This window comes from Eumetopias jubatus, unplaced genomic scaffold, assembly GCF_037043125.1.
Source record: "Eumetopias jubatus isolate StellerSeaLion01/CBP00866 unplaced genomic scaffold, mEumJub1_p1.0 scaffold_7, whole genome shotgun sequence".
Taxonomy (NCBI): domain Eukaryota; kingdom Metazoa; phylum Chordata; class Mammalia; order Carnivora; family Otariidae; genus Eumetopias; species Eumetopias jubatus.
The window spans coordinates 48,299,835-48,320,973 of NW_028274813.1; the positions used below are offsets into that span (position 1 = coordinate 48,299,835).

General features: G+C 40.4%; 2 protein-coding genes across 5 annotated transcripts in view; one reads left to right on the forward strand and one right to left on the reverse strand.

Moving 5' to 3' along the window:
* Window positions 1-3,204: 3,204 nt before the first annotated feature.
* On the reverse strand, window positions 3,205-14,083 carry DMAC2L (distal membrane arm assembly component 2 like). 4 transcript variants are annotated; one of them, XM_028101451.2, is made up of 5 exons: window positions 14,008-14,083; window positions 7,043-7,154; window positions 5,756-5,964; window positions 4,998-5,169; window positions 3,205-3,411 (listed from the first exon to the last, which is right to left on the reverse strand). In XM_028101451.2, the coding sequence occupies exons 2-5, from the start codon at window positions 7,147-7,149 to the stop codon at window positions 3,297-3,299; spliced, it is 603 nt and encodes a 200-aa protein (XP_027957252.1). In that variant the 5' UTR covers window positions 7,150-7,154; window positions 14,008-14,083; the 3' UTR covers window positions 3,205-3,296. The 4 variants fall into 4 exon arrangements, with proteins under 4 accessions (XP_027957252.1, XP_027957309.1, XP_027957416.1 ...); XM_028101508.1 differs by lacking the exon at window positions 14,008-14,083 and adding an exon at window positions 13,413-14,001; XM_028101615.1 differs by lacking the exon at window positions 14,008-14,083 and adding an exon at window positions 12,996-13,400.
* Window positions 14,084-14,228: 145 nt separating this feature from the next.
* L2HGDH (L-2-hydroxyglutarate dehydrogenase) overlaps window positions 14,229-21,139 on the forward strand; it is a 43,505-nt gene continuing 36,594 nt past the window's right edge. Inside the window, exons 1-3 of the mRNA XM_028099190.2 lie at window positions 14,229-14,389; window positions 18,488-18,603; window positions 19,332-19,483. Coding sequence (XP_027954991.1) covers window positions 14,250-14,389; window positions 18,488-18,603; window positions 19,332-19,483 — 408 coding nt within the window. The 5' untranslated portion in view covers window positions 14,229-14,249. The remainder of the gene's footprint in view (window positions 14,390-18,487; window positions 18,604-19,331; window positions 19,484-21,139) is intronic.

Below are 21,139 nucleotides of genomic sequence, written 5' to 3' on the forward strand. Positions count from 1 at the left end.
GGAGCTTGGAGATGGATGATGAAAAAGGAGTTAATAATTTGGAGAAAATGAAATGTATACATTTGCTTGAAAACAATCATGATGTTGAAAGAACATCAGGAGAAAACATAAGTAACAAACGGGGCGGGGGGGCGGAGAAGGGGGGAGGCCACCTGGCAGAACATAAAGGGAAATTCCAGAGGCAGCCTTCCAGGCTTCACGATGGTGATCAGAATGGAAAGGAAACACTTGTTTGGGTTTTCACTTGCATTTTTGTTGTATCTAAGTAGCTAAGCTAAAGGACAGAAATAAAAACTGTACTTACTACCCCTATCTCTGGCAAAATTAGAAATGTATTTATGCTTCTATTGTACCATATGCAACAAGTGAAAAATGATTACAAAATACCCGTATGTATTTCAGAGCTTTTGCCTTGAGTCCTATCCCCTGCCTTTTCAGACTGTCTCAACATCATATTTAGGAAGAGTTTTAGTTCCTGAAATCAAAATGTTACAATTCTATTTCCTCCTTGCTCTCTCTAGATTTTCATATTTTAAAACATTTTTAGTATATTTAAGTTGTTCAAAATACTTAAAATCATGGATTATTGTAACAGCATGACTTGCATATTTAATGATGTTTGTAGACATTTCTTACATATACTTTTGTCTTTCCCTTTAGTAAAGGCTGCACCTTAGTCATTTTTGCAGGCAAGATGGGTTTACATAACCCCTCCCCAGGTGACCCAGTTCCCCTTGCAAACCATGGTGTGAAGTCTGGCAGCTGACCAAGGCTTGAATCAAGGAGTAGAACAAGACCTACAGGCTTCACGGGAACCGAGCCTATCAGCCTGAAAGTAATTAGTTCATTCTCTCCAGCTCCGCCTCAGACTTGGAGACAGATCTACAGGCAGGACTATCTATAATGATCTGGGTTTTGGAAGAAATAGCTTGTGGGTTTTTACTCAGACCATGAAAGACATTAGATTGTAAACAGATTGTCCCTGAAATGCCTTTTGATACTGTATGTATGTGTGTGTGTATATAAATACCTAAACACGTGTGTGTGTACATATACTATGCTAAGAACTGGTAACTACTAAGAAAGGAGTCCAAAATGATACTGAGGACTCCTAGCTTTGTCCCGTGATACTTCAAAGGATGACATATAATTAGTTTTGACTTGGCCTGCCGCTCCTGTTCCAAACGCTTTCTCATTCTCGTCCCTGAACACAAGGGCAAGATGAAGCTCAAGTCCACTGCCAGTTTCGGTTGATGTTCTGCTGCTTCTTCCTCAGTGGTTCCCAGCCATGCTCTTTGAAATTTTATTTTACTGTCTCTTCAAAACCTTCCTTCTGTGCTTTGGTAACTTCCTTCATGACAGCATTTGACTTTATTCACTTACTGCTAAGTAAACTCACCAAATTCGGGCGTCTGTTCACTAATTTTTGCTCCTCCAGCCAGTTGAATGATACCCTGAGGCTCCCGGATGTATGTAGCTTCTGGCGAAGAGCTGACAGGGGTTAAATACTAGTCCCAGCAGTATCTAATTCTTCTCACGTGGCTTTGATTCAAATGACAAGGAAGTTGTCTGTTCTGTTGACATTTTCTGTTTTCCTTTTTAACCCAAAACAATGCACTTGACGAGGCAGATGACTGGTAACTGCCTAATTCATTCAGTAGTTTTATAGAAAACCATTCAGAATACAAAGTAGTTCTAGACTAAATTGTAGTGAATCCATTGCCTCACCACACAATAATCAAACAAATTTGAGATGGAAGCGTTCATTTTTTCTAATGAGTTCTATTAAATGTGTACCAATGCTTAATTTAACCACATCTGTAATCCTTCGTTCAGCATGGATTCACCATTTCACGAGACTGTTCTACATCTTAGTCTTTTTTTTTTTAATTTACTGTGTTCTGATTTTATAATTGACAGTGGCAATTTTATTTGTAGATAGTATATCAATTATGGCATGTGCTATTTACATAAGCTGGCTTCTAAACACAACTAAAATTCATTTTTCTACCCAAATGCTGCATCATACAGTGTTTATTTTAAAATTATTTCTAGTCAAGGTTATAGTTAAGAGCATAATGTTCAAACCAAACATACAGAAATCTACAAACAAGTTGGCATATAATTAACAGTAATAGAACCAGGGCCATTTCAAGGTCAAAATAAAGATCTGTTTTTATCCATATGTGATATTCTTTGTCACTGCTCTCTAGATATAAACTGAATTGGCTTAGTTCCTAGCATGAATTTGCGCTTATACCTTTTTTTTTTTTGCACTTCTTTTTGCTGTCCCCTGAGCCCGTAGGAAGCAGTATCCAAGATGTGTGGGGGAATAAAAATTAGCTTCTAACTGACATGTTAAAATTTTCTATTTAAAGCAATATTTTAAGCAAAAATAAATATAATTGTGCTGGTCTTCATGATCATTTCTTCTGTTCTATTGCAGTCAGCAAAACCATTTGAATTCAGCCAAGTATTTATGTCTAGTTTTAATAAAACCCTCGACTAAGCTTACAAAATAGACAAATTAGCCAGAGAAAGGTGTATATTATAAAGAACACAGGAACATAGGATCATGAGAAATGCAGTCAAATCCTGGGAAGCAATATGAATGCCTCAACAACCACTGACCGCCTTTTATGATTGGCTCCACCAATGAATCTGAAATTTAGCTTTCAGTTTCTCATTGTATATTTATAGTAGCATGCTTCAGTAACTTTAGAGTAAAAGGTAACAGTCCTATAAATTACTGATAAAGTACAATAAAGAATATCTGTTGCATATTTAAATCACTTAATTTTTTTTAGTTTTTTAAAATATATTTTTCAAAGATTTTATTTATTTGACAGAGAGAGAGAGCACAAGCATGGGGAGAGGCAGAGAGAGAAGCAGGCTCCCAGCTGAGCAGGGAGCCTGATGAGGGGCTCAATCCCAGGACCCTGGGATCATGACCTGAGCCGAAGGCAAATGCTTGACTGACTAAGCCACCCAGGCGCCCCTAAATCACTTTAAAGAACTCTGTCATTATCTACATCAAGAGTTATCTACATAGATATATAAAATGAGGACTATATTAGAATTAAACTACCTGGTTTCCATTTTTCTTAAAATGATTTAATGTGCATAGACTGAGTCATGTCTGAATATTCTCTACATGATGGACTCTGCTTCTGAAATGTCATGATATGACATCCTTAAGGTCTGTTGATGATTATATAATATTTATTGCTGTTTAGGGTCAACAATTTCAAATGATACTGTATATTGAAATAAGACACCTATCGAATATTATTATTTTACTTCAAGTCTAACTTTAGTTCCAGAGAAGGCAGTGCTGTCTTAAAGGTTCGGATAAGGTTTTCTTTTTCTCTTACTCCAGGAAGATCACTTAACAACAAATACTTGAGGTTTCTGCAAAAAAAGAAGGAAAAAAAATTTACCACAGTTGGCCTTTACTCTTACAGCATTAAAATTAAACTCCTTTAAAGGCTTTTAGAAAAAAATGACACAGAATGCACTTACATCACACTATACTATACTTTCAAAATGACTTTTAGAACAGCAATTTTAAGAATGCGACTTTAAATGAAATTCATGCTAGGAACTAAGCCAAACCTTGGGAAGTTTAGTTGTTCTGAATTACATCAATAATTCTAGCTGAATCTTTCCAAATACTACAGATGTATTATAGCATAGAACTCCTTTGCATGTGAAATACGAAATATGAATCTTAATCTAGAAAGGGAAAAAAATTGGGGAAGTTCTTAAAGGAACTTCATTAAAAGATGAAGTCTCAAAGCCTCAACTAATGTAAGAGACAATCTACTACTTTTGGTTCCAATGTTTAAAGCTTCTCTACTAAAAAGAAATAAAAAAAGTGGAGAATGCCTGGCTGGCTTAGTCAGAAGAGCATGCAACTCTTGATTTTGAGGTCGTGGGTTCGAACCCCACATTGGGTATAGAAATTACTAAAAAAAAATAAAATTGCTTAAACTTCCTGTGATACTGAGGTTACTGTCAGAACATGGGGAAAAAATGCTTTAAAAGATGGAGAGGAAGCATAATAGCAAATGCACTGGCCGCTTACTGGAGCAGGCACCATGCTAGGTGCCTTAATTATTAACAAATAATTATTATAATTAATAATAAGTTGGTTGTAGTCCTTCTGCCACCTCTCCTGGCCATGGTAGCGTAGCAGCCAAATATAAATATTTATTAAGTAAATACTTTTTAAAAGAGATGTCCCCTAAGAAATGCAATAAAACAATGTATTAAGGTTGATAATTTTAACTGTTTGAAAGTATTACAGATGAAAGTTAAGTCATTTTATGTATTTTTTCCAAATTAAAAAAGGGTGCCACCTCTCAACTGTTTTATTTATTTATTTATTTTTTAAAGGGTTGTCTTTTTTTTTTTTTAAGATTTTATTTATTTATTTGAAAGAGAGAGAATGAGAGATAGAGAGCACGAGAGGGAAGAGGGTCAGAGGGAGAAGCAGACTCCCCGCCGAGCAGGGAGCCCGATGTGGGACTCGATCCCGGGACTCCAGGATCATGACCTGAGCCGAAGGCAGTCGCCCAACCAACTGAGCCACCCAGGCGCCCCTGTTTTATTTATTTTTTGAAAGATTTTATTTATTTGACAGAGAGAGACAGCAAGAGAAGGGACACAAGCAGGGGGAGTGGGAGAGGGAGAAGCAGGCTTCCCACTGGAGCAGGGATCCCAATGTGGGGCTCAATCCCAGGACCCTGGGATCATGACCTAAAGGCAGATGCTTAGACTGAGTGACCCAGGCGCCCCTCAACTGTTTTAAATTCTAATTATTCAGGGCACTGGGCTGGCTCAGTTGATACAGCATGCAACTCTTCATCTCAGAGTTGAGCGTTCGAGCCCCACGCTATGGATAGAGTTTACTTAAAAAAATTCTTTTTAATTTAAATTCTAATTATTCATTTTAACCTAATTATCAAGTTTCCATTTTGACACTGACCACCTACCTTAAGTGATATAAAGCAATGATGCCTCTGTCTGTGATATTCCCACATGAAATTATTTCCATTTCCAATATGCTTTTTTGTAAATTTTCAAGTTTACCAAGTCTCTCCAAACAGTCATCCTCAATATAATGACACTTGCATAGTCTTATTTTTTCAACATGCTGTAGGCCCTCTGGGAGATAAAAGGTACATTTTAAGAACCTGCTTTACCATTAAGATAACCAACTGTCCTAGTTCAGCCAGGACTATTCTGGTTTTAGGATTGAAAATCCTATGTCCTGGGAAACCTCTTAGTCCCTGGAAGACTTGGATGATGAGGTACCCTAATAACCATACAAGGTATTCACTATACAGGTTGTGCTGATGGACAGGACCATTCTGTAATCAGATGCCCAAGTACTAGAGGAAAGAAATGCCCACGCAAGCAGAAAATGTATGGGAATGATCATTCTTACATTATTAAGAGTTTCTCAAACGATGGAAATTTGACAAAGATAGTTTGATAAACAAGGCCTTGAATTTTAAACCAATAAGCACAAAATAAAGGCATGTAGAGACAAGCTTAGTGAAGGGAGAAAGGAGAAGAAGGCGTTTGTAACCTCTATTTAATTTTAAACAATCACACATAGGAATAAAGACTGGATGGTACTGGAAAGGGCAAAAAGGAACACACCTATGACTATAACAGTGAGTCACCTGCAACAAAATGTCATTGCAAATCACCTACATTTCCCATAAGCAAATGACAGGGTAGTTACCCAGGTGATCAAATCCAATTCTCATGATACAAGAGTCGGTGGCATCAATTGCCTGAATCTTATATTTGTCCAGAGGTCCAGTTGGGAGGTGGTTGTAGTCCTTCTGCCACCTCTCCTGGCCATGGTAGCGCACCGTGGCCCCACAGCGCAGCAGCCACTCAGATGCTGCCCTATCAGGTCCCACATCCTTGATGCGTTCATAATCCACTCTGTTGGCAAGAGAACAAAAGCGGTTCGATTTTAGTATATTCACTAGCTGCTTAACTTTAGTCATCAGCATAAATACAGTACTTCAACAACTTTTCCTTTCAAATGACTGAGGAGGGAGAGAAGTATATTAGGAAGATCCAGTAAAAAAAACATACGATGGCTCTTCCTGCTCCCTTGTTTTTGTTTCCAAGTGAACTCAGTCTAGGCCTATTATTTTTATATGAGTTTATCAGGCAGGCATGAGTCTTCATTGATTCATATGTAGCACTGTGCTTGACTCAGTAACCATGTATTGAGTGAATGACTATACTTGGTTATTGTTTTTATTAATGAAAAAATATAAAAGGGAATAATTTTGAATCTATGTTCAAATTAATCTCATTAAGTGATACTTATAATTTCTACATATACCCTTCTCTCTAATTAGTCATGTTAATGCTGTATTAAGCAACAAGATTAGTTTCATTAGTTTCAAAAAATGGTATTTCTAAGTATGCCACCCACTTTTTGAAAAACTTGAGTCACCTTGGTAGTATTCAAAGGCTAACTATATCCCTTAAGCCATAGTATATTCTTTTTTTTTTTTTTAAGATTTTATTTATTCATGAGAGAGAGAGAGGCAGAGGGAGAAGCAGGCTCCCAAGGAGCAGGGAGCCCGATGCGGGACTCGATCCCAGAACGCTGGGATCATGACCTGAGCCGAAGGCAGACGCTTAACCAACTGAGCCACCCAGGTGCCCCAAGCCATAGTATATTCTAAAATTACATTTGCTGAGCTTTTCTGGTTACAAAAATAATATATTTTCATTTTAGAAAACTTGAAAAGCATCAAAAGGACAAATAAGAAAAATCATTGAAATCCTACAACGTAGTCAGTTAATATTTTGTAATCTATTTTTCTGGTCTTTATTCAATGTCTGTGTGTATGTTTTATTTGTTTTTAAACAAAATTAGGATCCTATTGCACACACTATACAAAAAAGCATTTGAAATACAATAAATAACTAAATTAGCTACTGGGAACTCATCTAGCTGTAATAATCCCCATGTTTCTTCACTTCAGTTAAAGTAACTTACTTATTAAATACTGCATTCAACCAGCCCCAGAAGTTTCTGCAGTCACATGACCATGGGAGTTTCTTTAAGCCACACAACTGCTGGGAAATTTTTCCAAACAGCATCATTTGATCTAGACACACAAAACAGTATCCATATTAGATCATTAGCTGGCAATCTGAGTCCCATACATCCAGTAACTTACTTTACAATTTCAAAGTCAATGCTCTTGTGCTAATAAAGCTGATAAGTCATTTGCCACTCAAAGTTTTTGAGCAAGTCACTCCTGTCTCTGTTTCTTGGTTTCTTTGCAGCAGAAAAGAGGGGCTGGACTGGATGGTCTCTAAGGTTCCTTCCAGCCTTGATGTTAAGTTTCACTCTTCACCCCTCAATTGGAGTCTGCCCACCGTGTTGCCAGCAGATGTCCATCCAGGCAGTGCACCCACACATTTGCTGAAACCAGCTCTGCTCCCAGTCTACATTTCCAGTAGCAAAACGACAAACTGAAATCACCTGGGAGCAGTGGGTCAACGTTAAGATGCCTGGGTGGCTCAGTTGGTTAAGCGACTGCCTTCGGCTCAGGTCATGATCCTGGAGTCCCAGGATCGAGTCCTGCATCAGGCTCCCTGCTCAGCAGGGAGTCTGCTTCTCCCTCTGACCCTCTCCCCTCTCATGCTATCTCATTCTCTCTCAAATAAATAAATAAAATCTTAAAAAAAAAAAAAAAGATGCTTATAGCCAGGGAGGGAGAGGAGACATGAAAACAGACCTCTCTATGTCAAGGCTGCAAGTACTATCACCAAAACAGTGCAAAGAACTGTGCAAGCCGCAGCTAGGAAAGACTGGGCAAGTAACTTCACCTCGTTGACCCTAGGTTTTCTCACTTGTAAAAGAAGGTGATTTGCTCAGATTTTCAGCTGTAAAAATTTATAACCATGAGTTGAGAAAGTGATTTCTGAACTGAGTCTCAATCTGATTTATTTCAGTTCAACTTTCTCTAGTAGTGTGCTATGTTGGGGGAAAACAAAGATAAATGAAATGTGGTTTCTGCCTTTGAGCTGCTGAAAACTGAATGCAGGGTGGAGTGAGCTAAAACAAGTTACCAGGTAGTTAAAATAAATGATAGAACCTGAAAGATTCCTCAAAGAGTTAAAATAAGAACGGACCAGGATTTCAACGGGAGAAGGTACGTCAAGTGATTAGCTGAGGCAGAAACGTTTTAAGGCATGTTGTAGTTCAGTTTGGTGAGTACATGGGGATCCTTTAGAAGAGGAGGCAGACAATTTGCACAGTCACATCAGGAAGGGTCTCACATGACCAGCAAGGGAATTTGGACTGTCTGCTGCAGGCAGTTGGGTCACTGAAGTTTAAGCAAGGAGCACTGGCATTGTTAGAGCTATGCTTCAGAATATTACTTGGACAACAGCATCAAGATTGAGGGTCAACAGAACAGAACAGAGAGACAGCTAACAAGGGCTTCAACTACATGTGGCCATGGGAAAGGACCAAGTGGGGGAAGAATGGGAATGACATTACAGGGTGGATTCCACATGGCTCAGTGAGATGCTGAGACAAGGGCCAGAATAGTTGAAGAGGACACTAAGTTTTGGTCCCAGGTCACTGGTTGGATGGTGATGCCACATGTCAATGTCAGGAGGACAGGTTGTAGGTTTCCCTCACCTCCATCCCCAGGTTTTCATATTCTAAATATGAAGTGTTAGCAGAACTTCTAAGTGGAGATAACCAACAAATCATTAGAATCAGAGTTACAAAATGGGAGAACTGGAATGAATTTAGACTACCTAGACCATCTACAGATGAGGAAACTGAAGCCCTGATATTAAGAAACTTGCTGACACCCTAAATCCCTTCTGGAACAAGGTGGGGTATTAATAAATGCATACATTTAAAAGGACTCGCTCATGGCTAATTGGTGGCAGCACTGAAACGTGAACCTAGTTCTCGCTCCTTCCAGTCCAGGGCTTTTTCCTCAGTCCTGGATGGTACTAGAACTGGGGAAAAAGAAGACTAGAAAGAGGCCTTAGAGCCAAGAAGTGACTGAAGATGTTGAGATTCTAGAACAGTGAGAGATGAGATCTGAGGACAGAACCTGGGATCATCTCCCCTCTTCATCTAAGATTTTATTTATTTGACAGAGAGAGAGAGAGAGAGAGAACACAAGCAGGGGGAGCGGCAGGCAGAGGGAGAAGCAGGCACCCCGCTGAGCAGGGAGCCCGATGCGGGGCTCGATCCCAGGATCCTGGGATCATAACCTGAGCGGGAGGCAATCGCTTAACCAACTGAGCCACCCAGGCGCTCCTCTTCATCTCTCTTCTACTATCATCTGCCTTCATTCCTGCAACCTACCCCCTGCTATCACTCTCTTGTTTTCAGCCCTTCCTCGCTTTTTGTTAAAGCTCTCTCCACCTGTGCCCACCTTTGGTAACTCGACTGGCTGCCAATCTCATTTATCTGGGCTTTCCAGCTTCAACTCAGGCTGTCCTATTTACTGTCCCTCCCCGCCCCACATCCCCATCCTGTCTGTGGAAATCTTACCCAACCTCGAGACCTCATTCAAATGCCATCTCCATCCATCCATTCGTTCATTCACTCAATAAGTATTAATTGAATGTCTGCTATACCTAGTGCCAGAGATACAATCGTAAGATTACAAAAACAACAGAGACACAGAGAGAAAGACAAGGTTCCTTGTCCTCACAGAATGTATAGTCTAATGAAGACAGACAACATAAAAATAAGTAAGTAATATGCAATATATCTTAATAGAGGTATGAACAAGTTCTGTGAGAGCCGAGAGGAGTGAAGAGAAGGCTTCACACTAGAGGTGTCTTTTGAGATGGGTCTTAAAGGATAATTAAGGGTTTTGAGTTAGCAGAAAAAAAGAAAAGTATGCAGAGCAAAAAGGACAGCAAGGATCACATCTTAGTCATTGCTATTTTTCTTAGCACCTAGCACATTCCCATCCCCCTAATGCAAGAGTTTATTTGCTAATTAGTAATCTTCAATGGTTAGTATATTTCCGTAGAGAAAGGTAAAACCAGAGAGACTGTTATTAAGCAGGTAAATTAGAGTGGTCTGTGAAAATTGAGTACTTTCACTTGATTCATTTTGGTTCACCTTATAATTCAGCTTAAAGGAAAGATTAAATTTACACCCACTATGACCTCTAAAAATATTAGATGTTATATTTAAAATAATTTAAACATGACTATAAAAATTTTACTTGGCAATAAAGATAAAAAAATTGGTAGGTTTTTACATTTTCAACTGTGCCTGTGCTAATTGATTTTAGAAATTGCAGATGAATTCAAGCAGCTACCTCGGGGAGTTTTCTATAAGGAAAGAGGAGACCTCTAGCGGTGAGTTGGTGAATTTAGCTCTAATGATTGAAAAAAAAAAGTTAACAGCAAGTCAAAGAAAACAGCCACTACTAAATTATTGCTGCAATAAATAATTCAGAAACTAAAACCACTTTAAAAAGTTCCTTCTTACTATCAGAATCTGGCTTAGAGCACATGATTCTAAAAATTGCAATTATGCTTCTAACTTCGAGAAGGCCAGATCTCTAATGTTTTAATTCAAAGTAAGATATACACAAAATGTTTCTGAGTAGGTTTGGTTGAGAGTTCCCCTGTTTGCATAAAAACAGTAAGTTTTTTTTTTTTAAGTGGAAGTTCTGTTTTTACTTAGCTGGGCTATTCAAACTAAGTGGTTCAAAAGACTGAACTAAGGAACTAGTTCTTGAGGGTAAATAAAATTTGTAGGGATGGGGTGGTATTGGAATTGGGGAGATCTCCCCCCAACCTACAGCCCCACCTCACTGCAAATCAGTGACGCCAATTCTTATTTCTGAGGTGTATAAAGTCTAACGAAATGGAACTCAAGAATTCATTAGGAATTGGAAGCAAAGTTCCCCAAAGCCATTCCTAGGCCAACATCACATGGGGCTCATTGAAGTAACACCTTATAGGTTCTGACACAGATGATAGATGAACACAAATTCTCAACTGAGGATGGTGTCATGAATATAGATGTCATACCAAAGACATTATGGGGTGTATGAATCAATGTAAGGTGGGCTCTTAATTTGAAATTACTTAATTGAAACTAATGTACAAACCTAGGGGAGAGGATAAGAAAAAAATTTTATGCAAAGAGCTGGTGAACTGTGAGTTCTTTCACCTTGCTAAACTAAGGAGCATGTACTCAAAATCACATGGTAAATAAGTCACTACTTTGGGTTCAAGTGGCCCATGAAAGTCTGACCACAGACCATAGAAATGTATAATTCTGTATTTAACCTAGTAACAAATCGACTACATCCTGTGCAAACTAAAAAACCATCCCCACTACATACCTATCAGCATGGCTAAAATAAAAAATAGTGACAACACCAATTGCTGGTGATGAGGAGACACCAGATCACTCAAACACTGCTGGTGGTAATGTATAAAGGTACAGCCACTTTGGAAAACAGTTTGGCAATTTTTTACAAAACTAAACATGTGCTTATCGTATGTATGACCCAGCAACTGGACTCGTAGGCATTTATCCCACAGAAACAAAAACAGGTTCACACAACAAGCAGTACACTGATGTTCACAGCAGCTTTATTCCAAATAGCTAAAAACTAGAACCACTGAGATGTCCTTCAGTGGGTGAATGGTTAAACCTACTGTGGTACATCCATACCATGAACTACTACTCAGCCATAAGGAATAAACCTTTGATACATACAACAATTTGGATGGATTTCAAGGGATTATGCCGAGTGAAAAAAAGCTAATTCCAAAAAATTACATACTTTATAATTCTGTTTATAGAACATTCTTGAAATGACAAAACTTTAGAAAAGGAGAACAGATTGGGGAAGGGGTGCCCTGCAGGAATGAAGTATAGTTAAAAGGGCCCTGGGAGGAATCCCTGGTGGTGATGGAAGGGTGTTGTAGCTTGACTGTGGTGGTGACACAACAATCTACACATGTGATAAAAACTACATAGAACTGGGAACTGGGGTGCCTGGGTGGCTCAGTCGGTTAAGTGTCTGCCTTCGGCTCAGGTCATGATCCCAGGGTCCTGGGATCGAGCCCCCCCCCCCCCCCCCGCCCCCGGGGCTTCCTGCTCAGTGGGGAGCCTGCTTCTCCCTCTCCCTCTGCCATTCCCCCTGCTTGTGCTGCAAATAAAAAAAATAAAATCTTAAAAAAAACCTACATAGAACCAAATACACACACACATGTAAAAATGAGGAAATCTGAATAAGATCAACAGAATGTATCAATGTCAATTTCCTGGTTATGATACTGTACTATATTTTTGCAAGATGTTAGCATTGGGGAAGAATGGGTAAAGGGTACACAGGATCTCCACTGTTCCTTAAAGCTGTATGAGACTCTACAATTATCTCAAAACAAAAAGTTTAACAAATAACCATCTTTATTGTGAAGTAACATTCTACATTGTTTTCACAAATAGTCAACTGTCCAAGAAGTACAATCATGTATACATAATAAAAGCAGTAATTTATCCAGTCAGTTGATAGTTGAGCAACCATCCCCCCAGATGTTGAAATCTGCATATAAGTTCTGACCCCTCAAATTTAACTGCCTGTTTGATTAGATAACACAGTTAACACGTATTTTGCATGTTATATGTATTATATACTGCATTCTTTTTTTTTAAAGATTTCATTTATTTGAGAGAGAGAGAGAGAGAGAGAGAGAACATTAGCATGAGCCAGAGGAAGAGGCAGAGGGAGAGAGAAAGGGAGAAGCAAAGTCTTCCCAGAGCAAGGAGCCCGATGTGGGTCTCATCCCAGGCCCCTGGGATCATGACCTGAGCTGAAGGCAGATGCTTAACTACCTAAGCCACTCAGGCGCCCCATATACTGTATTCTTATAACAAAGTAAACTAGAGAAAAGAAAATGTTAAGAAAATCCTAAGAAAATACACTTACAGTACTGTACTGTATTTATTGAAAAATATCCGCCTCTAAGTGGACCAGAGTAGTTCAAACCTTTGCTCTTCAAGGGTCAACTGTACTTCACTGTGCTAAACACCCACGAGCCTTATCTCGTGTACTCCACACAACAGCCCTATGAGAGGAACACGGCTCTCACTCCTAGTTCACAGAGGAGAATCTGAGGCGAAGAGACGAAATGACTTCCCCAAGCCACCAGACTAATGGCTGGAACCAAGTTCAAACAAAGTCCTCCCAGCAATAAAGTTTTTAACATTCTGCTTTTGTTCTGTTCAGCTGTTCTGACCCTAAAAATTAAGAACTGCCATCAGGCACAGAGTACAGGTGTGGGACTGCCACGGCTCACAGTGAATCACGTAACTTTTTAGGGATTACACAGCCCACCTCTCTCACCTTACAGATAAGGAAACGGGGTGAAGTCACCCGTACTGGTGAGTCGCTGCACCCAGCCCCGCACAGCATATTTAAAACCGTATCTCGACCCAGTATTTACGATAAGGTAGCAGACTGCTAAATGATGGCAGAGACCGAGCCGTCTGGTTCTTCCAGGCGCTCCGTATCTACAGCACCGAGAAAGGACACCGCCAGGAGCCCCACAAAAACAAGTCCAGAAGACCGCAGGCTGCCAGGCGTTGCCATGACAAAGAGCCTCCGTCTGGAGCTAGGGCTAGGGCTGGCCAGGCAGCGCCCCTCAGTGGGCACTCGGCCTGGAGGCGGGGGGCGAGAAGGAGCCCGCCCGTGGCCAGCAACCGGCCTCCAACTGGCCGGGGCCGTGCCGAGCGGGAGGCAGGCAGGCCGCTGGGCCCGCCCAAAGGAGACTTTTCACCCCCAGTCACGCCCCGACTTTCTCCCAAAGCCCAGACGACGCTGGGCGGTGAAGACTCTTCAGGCCAGCTTTTCAGTCAGCCCAGCAGTAGGAGAAGGAAAAGGGCAGAGCGTAACCACCACCCTAACCCCGCCTCGCTCAAGGCCTAGCTCCTCTACTCACAGCACCCGAGGGAGAGAGGGAGGGAGCGAGCGTGCCCCGCGTCTACGGCGCCGCCGGCCTGCCCTTCGCCCTCCGCCGCGCGCGTCCATTGGCCACTGGCGCCACTCCCACGTGGGGCGTCGGCGCGCGCTTCATTGGCCCCTGAGTGGGAGGCGGGGCTAGATGGCGCCGAGAGCCGCGCAGCGTCGGGCTCGAGTGGCCAGTTCTGGGGGCTGAGGGAGGGCAGGGGAGGGGCGCAGGCGATGGTGCCGGCGCTTCGTTACCTGAGCGGTGCCTGCAGGCGGGCCCGCGGGGGTTTCCCCGGGGGCTTCTCTGCGGCGTGCCGGCCGGCGCAGGGGAGGCCCTGGCAGCTGTGCCAGGGTGGCCGTAGAGCCAGCACCCGGTGAGTAAGGCGCTGGCCCGCTCTCGTCGCCTGTGCTACTACTGCTTCTCTCCGAGGTGCCTCTTGCTGGACCTCTGCCCCTGCTCTACTTCCCTGTCCCGGGCGTGAGAGAAGGTCAGGATCCTGTGGAGCCTGGGCTCCAACCTCGGATCCCAGGAGTTACCTTGTAGGATTCATTCGTTGTGTTTGTGTGCGGGATGAAAAGAGTAAGGCAGTGTTGAGTAGACAGGTCTAGAGCAGTTCTGGGTTTGAATACCACCCCTCCACTTCCTATTCAGTTCTTAGGTGGGTCACTTAAGCTCCTTGACGGCTCAACTGTGAGTAGGATCCTAGTCTCTCCCGTACGTGGTCGTTTTAAGGCTTAAAAGGACCTACCACACTAAGCAATCAAATATACTGTTTATTTGCTGGCATCCCTGGTGTTGCTTGGAAGACCTGAAACCGTTCTTAAATCAGTCAGTTCCTGGCAAGCATTGCATGGAGTAGCCCCTGTGAGAAGCAGCGCAGTTGCTAATCAAAGCCTGCACAAGTAAGTGTCCTGTGATTTGAAGTTCGGAGGTCACATTAGAAACCACCGTCTTTCTCTGCTCTGTGTAGAGGGAGTGGCTTATGCTAAGGCTTTAAAGCTGGAAAGCTCTTGGCTATCTCAAGAACTAGAAGGTGGACAAGATGAGTGTGACTGTTAGTGGAACAGAGATGGTGTGGAGTGATACTGGAGAGAGGCTACATCACAGCAGGGATTTTATTTTCTTTTAACCACATTAGATTTTATTCTAAGCATTGGGAGGCTTTTAAAGGGTTTTTAAGAAGAGGGAGTGATTAAGTGTTGAGGTTTCAAAAGTTGACTGGCTGCTGTGTGTTAGTGGTTTGGAGGGGTTTAGAGTGGGACAAGATTTGTGAGTCATAGTGGGGGTATGTAGACAATTATTTGGGGATTGCTTTTCTTAAGAGAAGAAAAGTAGGGCTAGTGAAGGTTTTGTTTATACTTTTTATTTTGAAATAATTATAGGTTCACAGGAAGTTGGAAAAAAAAAAACCTAAACCAGATTTTATGTATCCTTCAGCCAATTTACCCCAGTGATAGCATCTTACCTAACTATAGTACAATATCAAAACTAGGAAATTGACATTGTCACAATCCACAGACCTTGTTCAGATTTCATGCACTCGTTTGTGTGTGTTTCTGTGCAATTTAATCGTGTTAATTTGTGTAACTGCCACCACAAAATATAGAAATGTTTCATTACCAGAAAGACATCTCTTGTGTTACAATCCCTTTATATTCACATCCCATCTTTCCACCCTTCCTAGCCCTTGGCAACCACTAATCCATTCTCTAGCTCTAAAATTTTGTCATTTTGAGAATGTTCTATAAGTGGAGTCACACAATATATAACCTTTTAGATTGGCTTTTTTCACACAGCATGATGTCTTTTTTTTTTTTTAAAGATTTTATTTATTTGACAGAGAGAGACACAGCGAGAGAGGGAACACAAGCAGGGGGAGTGGGAGAGGGAGAAGCAGGCTTCCTGCGGAGTAGGGAGCCCGATGCAGGATTAGATTCCAGGACCCTGGGATCATGACCTGAGTGGAAGGCAGATGCTTAACGACTGAGCCACCCAGGCGCCCCAGCATAATGTCTTTGAGATTCATCCATGGTGTTGCCTATAATGAGAGTGGGTTCCTTTTAATTGTTGAGTAGCATTTCATGGTATGGATGTAATACAGTTTGACCATTCACCAGTTGAAGGATATCTGGACCGTTTATAATTTTGGGCTATTATGAACAAAGCTGCTGTGAACATGTGAACATTTATGTACAGGTTTTTGTATGAACATAGGTTTTTATTTTTCTGAGATAAATGCCCAAGAGTGTAGTTGCTAAGACATATTTAGTTAGTACATGCTTAACTTTTTTTCATTGTAAACATGGTTTATATTTTATTTTATTTATTTTTACAGATTTTATTTATTTGAGAGAGAGAGAGTGCATGCACAAGCAGGGGAAGGGACAAAGGGAGAAGCAGACTCTCTGCTGAGCAGGGAGCCCGATGTGGGGCTCGATCCCAGGACCCCAGGATCATGACCTGAGCTGAAGGCAGGTGCCTAACCAACTGAGCCACCCAGGCACCCCTGTAGGCGTGTTTTTTAATGTAGGGCCATACAAGGAATATCCATTGAGAAATATGGGTATTGATTTATAAAAGAAAAGTACACCAGAGCTTCCCAAGAGAGTATAAAACATGAAGTCATGCACCTGGGATCCAGGTTCTGAATATTAGAATTTCCCTTACAGAAAGACTTGAGATGAGTGGAGTCCATATTTGGGACTCAAAAAGAGACCATTATATCTTTTAACATCTTCAACAATCCAAAGAATGGCCTGAGGAAGAGTGGGAGACCAATGATGTGACCCGAATTGGGTAAGATATAAGCCCAAAGATCTGTTTTTCCTATGTACGAGCGAGAATAGAACAAAGGAAGTTGTGCTACCATCAAGGCCTATAGCAACTATCTGACTGGAGTGGAGCGTGTTACATAGTGGCAAAGATTTATGTTTAGTTTTTTAAGAAACTGCTATACTCTTTTTCCAGGGTGGCTGTACTGTTTTACACACACCAGCAGTGTGTGAGTGATCCAGCTCCTCATTCTCACCAGCATTTGGTGTTACCATTTTTTAAAAATTTTAGCCATTCTAATAGGGTGTAGAGATATCTCCTTGTAGTTTTAATTTGCATTTCCCTAACGACTAATGGTAGTGAACATCTTTTGATGTGCTTATTTGCCATCTATATATCTTCCCTCTTTGATGAAATGTCTTGTTTGTATCTTTTGCCCATTTTCTAAATGGTTTATATGAGAGTTCTTTATATATTCTAGATATGAGTCCTTTGTCAGATATGTGGTTTGCAAGTATTTTCTCCCAGTCTGTTAGCTGTCTTCTTATCCTCTTAACAAGGTCTTTTGCAGAACAAAATTTTTAATTTTGATGAAGTCCAATTTATCGATTTTTTTTATATGGATCATGCTTTTGGTGTCTTCTACTTCACTTAACTCTAGATCCCAAAGATTTTCTCCTTTGTTTTCTTCCAAAAGTTTTATGGTGAATATTTGATGATATAAAATGTTTATTGTAGATTTTTTGAAAATTAGAATACTGGGGGTGCCTGGCTGGCTCACTTGGTAGAACATGTGACTCTTACTCTCAGGGTCGTGAGTTCAAGATCCACTTTGAGCATGGAGCCAGTTAAAATTAAAAAACAAGAACAATAAAAAACTAAAAAAATAATTTAAAAAATTAGAATACTGGTATTGTGGGGATGTTTTAAAGAGGCCTTTTAGAAATAACATATTAAAATATTTACAGGTAATGTTTAGGATTTGCATCAAAATAATTTAATTCAGGAAGAGATGAAATAGGTGGGGTGTAGAAAAAGCAAGATTGGCCGTGTTCCTCTAAGACTAGATTTTTTCGCCATGAGGTAGGTGCTAAAGGTAGACTTTTCTGCTTCTCATTGCTAAATTAGATAGACTATACATGCCCTTCCTAATTTATTCTTTTAAAGATTTTATTAGAGAGACAGCCTGCATGCACAAGCAGGGGGAGGAACAGAGGGGAAAGGATCAAGATTCCTCAAGCAAGCTACCTACTGAGCACGGGGCTCAATCCCAGGACCCTGAGATAAGGACCTGAGCCGAAACCGAGTCGGATGCTTAACAGACTGAGCCACCCAGGTGCCCCTGCCCTTGAATTTCAAATGAATAGATGGTAGAGAAGAGTGTGATGCCTAACAGAGTATTCACAGATGCAGCCAGCCCCAACAGAGGGCTGTGGAGATTTAGAGATGGAGAGCAGTTTAGGTAACTAGTTACCCTGCCTGCTGGGTGTAGCTGTTTATACTACTGACCCAGCAGTGCCTCTAATTCTTAAAGGCTTTTTCTGTTAAGAAGCCAATAACATAAAGCCCAATAAATATTTGGTTTTCATGATTACAAATTAATAGTTTAACTGTTCACCGATGATGAAAATTATGCACACGGAGTTTTATGAGATCTACTGTAAACATGCATTACTTTAAAGGTGACTTTCTCTTAAAGTTCATTTGATGTAGTCATTATTGGTGGCGGAATTGTGGGCCTCGCCTCTGCCAGAGCACTCATCCTGCGACATCCAGCACTTTCCATTGGTGTTCTGGAAAAGGAGAAAGATTTAGGTATGTATAATATCAACGTTGCTCTTTGGGCTTAACCTGAAGACCTGCTCATTTCTTCAATCCTGCATCTTTCATGTTGAATGTTGGTGTTAGTACCCTGGTTAGGTTTCTCCATGAAGCAGAGCCAAGGACTAGAACTTGAGTTCTAGTCAAATAAATCACATAGGTGATTTATTTGAAAGGTTGTTTAGGAGGCAGGAGCGAGGGGATGTGGAGAGTAAACCAGGAAGGAGGAAAAGCCACAGGAGGGTACTTTATCATGGTTGCTGTTGTGAGCTTGATTCCTCTGGGGCCTCTGAGGAGCTACATCATCATTTCTAAGTATTGTGCTCATTTATTCATCAGCTCATGTTTCTACTGGCTGATGATTACCCCTGGGATGTTGAGGCATAGTCTTCTCTCCCCTCACTCCTCCACTTGTTAGGAATGGGCATGCAGAATGCCCAGAGCTATAGTGAGCCCTTGAAGTGGTTTGCTGGTGGTGAGAGGTGGGTTTGTGCACCAGAGTTGAAAACTGAAACTGAAATCAAAGATGGGCTGGGGGGATGTGGCATGGACACCAGGGATGGCTAGTAGAGGAAGTTACCGGTGCCCTGCCTGTAAGAATGAACTCAGACAGAATGTTCAATAATGTGGTCTCTAATGGCTTCAACTATGTCTGTTCCTCCACTTTGTAGGTTTTGTATCCATTGTGTAGTTACTCTTACCCTCTTTCTCTTGTCCGGTAGCTGTTCACCAGACTGGACATAACAGTGGTGTCATACATAGTGGAATTTATTATAAACCTGAATCTCTGAAAGCTAAATTGTGTGTGCAAGGTGCAGCCCTCATCTATGAGTATTGTAACCAAAAGGGAATTTCCTACAAACAATGTGGCAAGGTAAGCATTTTGCTAGGGCCTTGACTTACTTATAACTAGCATTTTCTTAGTGATGTTTAATGTTGAGTTAAAAAAAAAAACTGCTTTTCTTTCTTTATGTAATTTTCAAAATCTAATATTAGGAAATAACTAGAAAAGGTGGTACGACTCACTCCTTGTAATTTAAAAAGTAACAGATTTATCGACATATAATTTATATACCATACAGTTCATCCTTTTATTAAAGTGTTCAGTTCGATTTTTAGTATATTCATAAAACTGTGCAACTATTACCACTGTCTAATTTTAGAACATATTCATCACCTAATAAAGAAGCCCTCTGCCTGTTAACAGTTATTCCCAATACCTCTCACTTCCTATTTCTGCCTCTCCCCAGCTCTGACAACCGCTAATATACTTTCTCTCTCTGTGGATTTGCCTATTCTGGACATTTCCTGTAAATAGAATCCTATAATATGTTGTCTTTTGTGACTGGGTTCTTAGCATAATGTTCTCAAGGTTCATTCATCTTGTGGCATGAATCAGTACTTTATTCCTTTTTATAGTCCATTGTGTAGGAATACCACATTTTGTTTACCTCTTTATCAGTTGACAGACATCTGGGTTGTTTCCACATTTGACTATTATGTATCATACAGCTATGGGTGTTTATGTGCAAGTTTTTGTGTAGGCTTATGTTTTCATTTCTCTCAGATATATAGCTAGGAGTGAAATTCCTGGGTCATTTGTTAACTCCAATTTTAACATTTTGAGGAACTGCCAAACTGTTTTTCAAAGTTCTGCACTATTTTAAATGGCTATCAGCAACTAATGAGGATTCCAGTATCTCTACATCCTTGTCAATACCTGTTACTGTCTGTCTCTTATTTTAGCCATCCTAGTGGATGTGAAGTGGTAGGTCAATGTGGTTTTGATTTGCATTTCCCTAGTAATTAATGGTGTTGAGCATCTTTTCATAGCTTATTGGCCACTCATTTGTCTTTGAAAAAATGTCTATTCAATTCTTTTGCCCATTTAAAAATTGGATTATTTGTCTCTATTCTTGAGTTGTATGTGTTCTTTATATATTCTGGGTATAGCCCCCTATTCAGTTATATGATATTTACTAAAACACTACTAAAATATTAAAATATTTTTATGTATAAAACAAAATAGTAATAGTAATACTAATATTTTAAATAATGCTAAATATTTTCTCCTATTCTATAGATTTTCTTTTTTACTTTCTTGATGATATATTTTGAAGCACAGAAGCTTTTAATTTTGATGAAGTCCAGTTATCTTTTTTTCTTTTGTTGCTTATAGTTTTAGTGTCATATCTCAGAAATCATTGCCTAACCTGAAAAATTACTCATACATTTTTTTCTTCTAAGAGTTTTATTTTAACCTTAGCTCTGACATTTAGATCTATGATCACAGCCTCCCCCCCCCCACCCCAATGAGTTGCTTTAATTCCAGGTGGTACAGAATTGGGGTAGATCAAAGATTAATGGGTAGACTTTGGCAGGATTCTAGGCTGGGTTTGCTCTGACTCAGAGCTAAGGTAGAAATGGCTGAGTGAGAAGAACTAAAGAGAAGATGAGCCACTATACAATACATTTTTTTTTTTTTACAAAAATGTATTCGTAAATGTACAACAGGGTCCAAGAGGACACT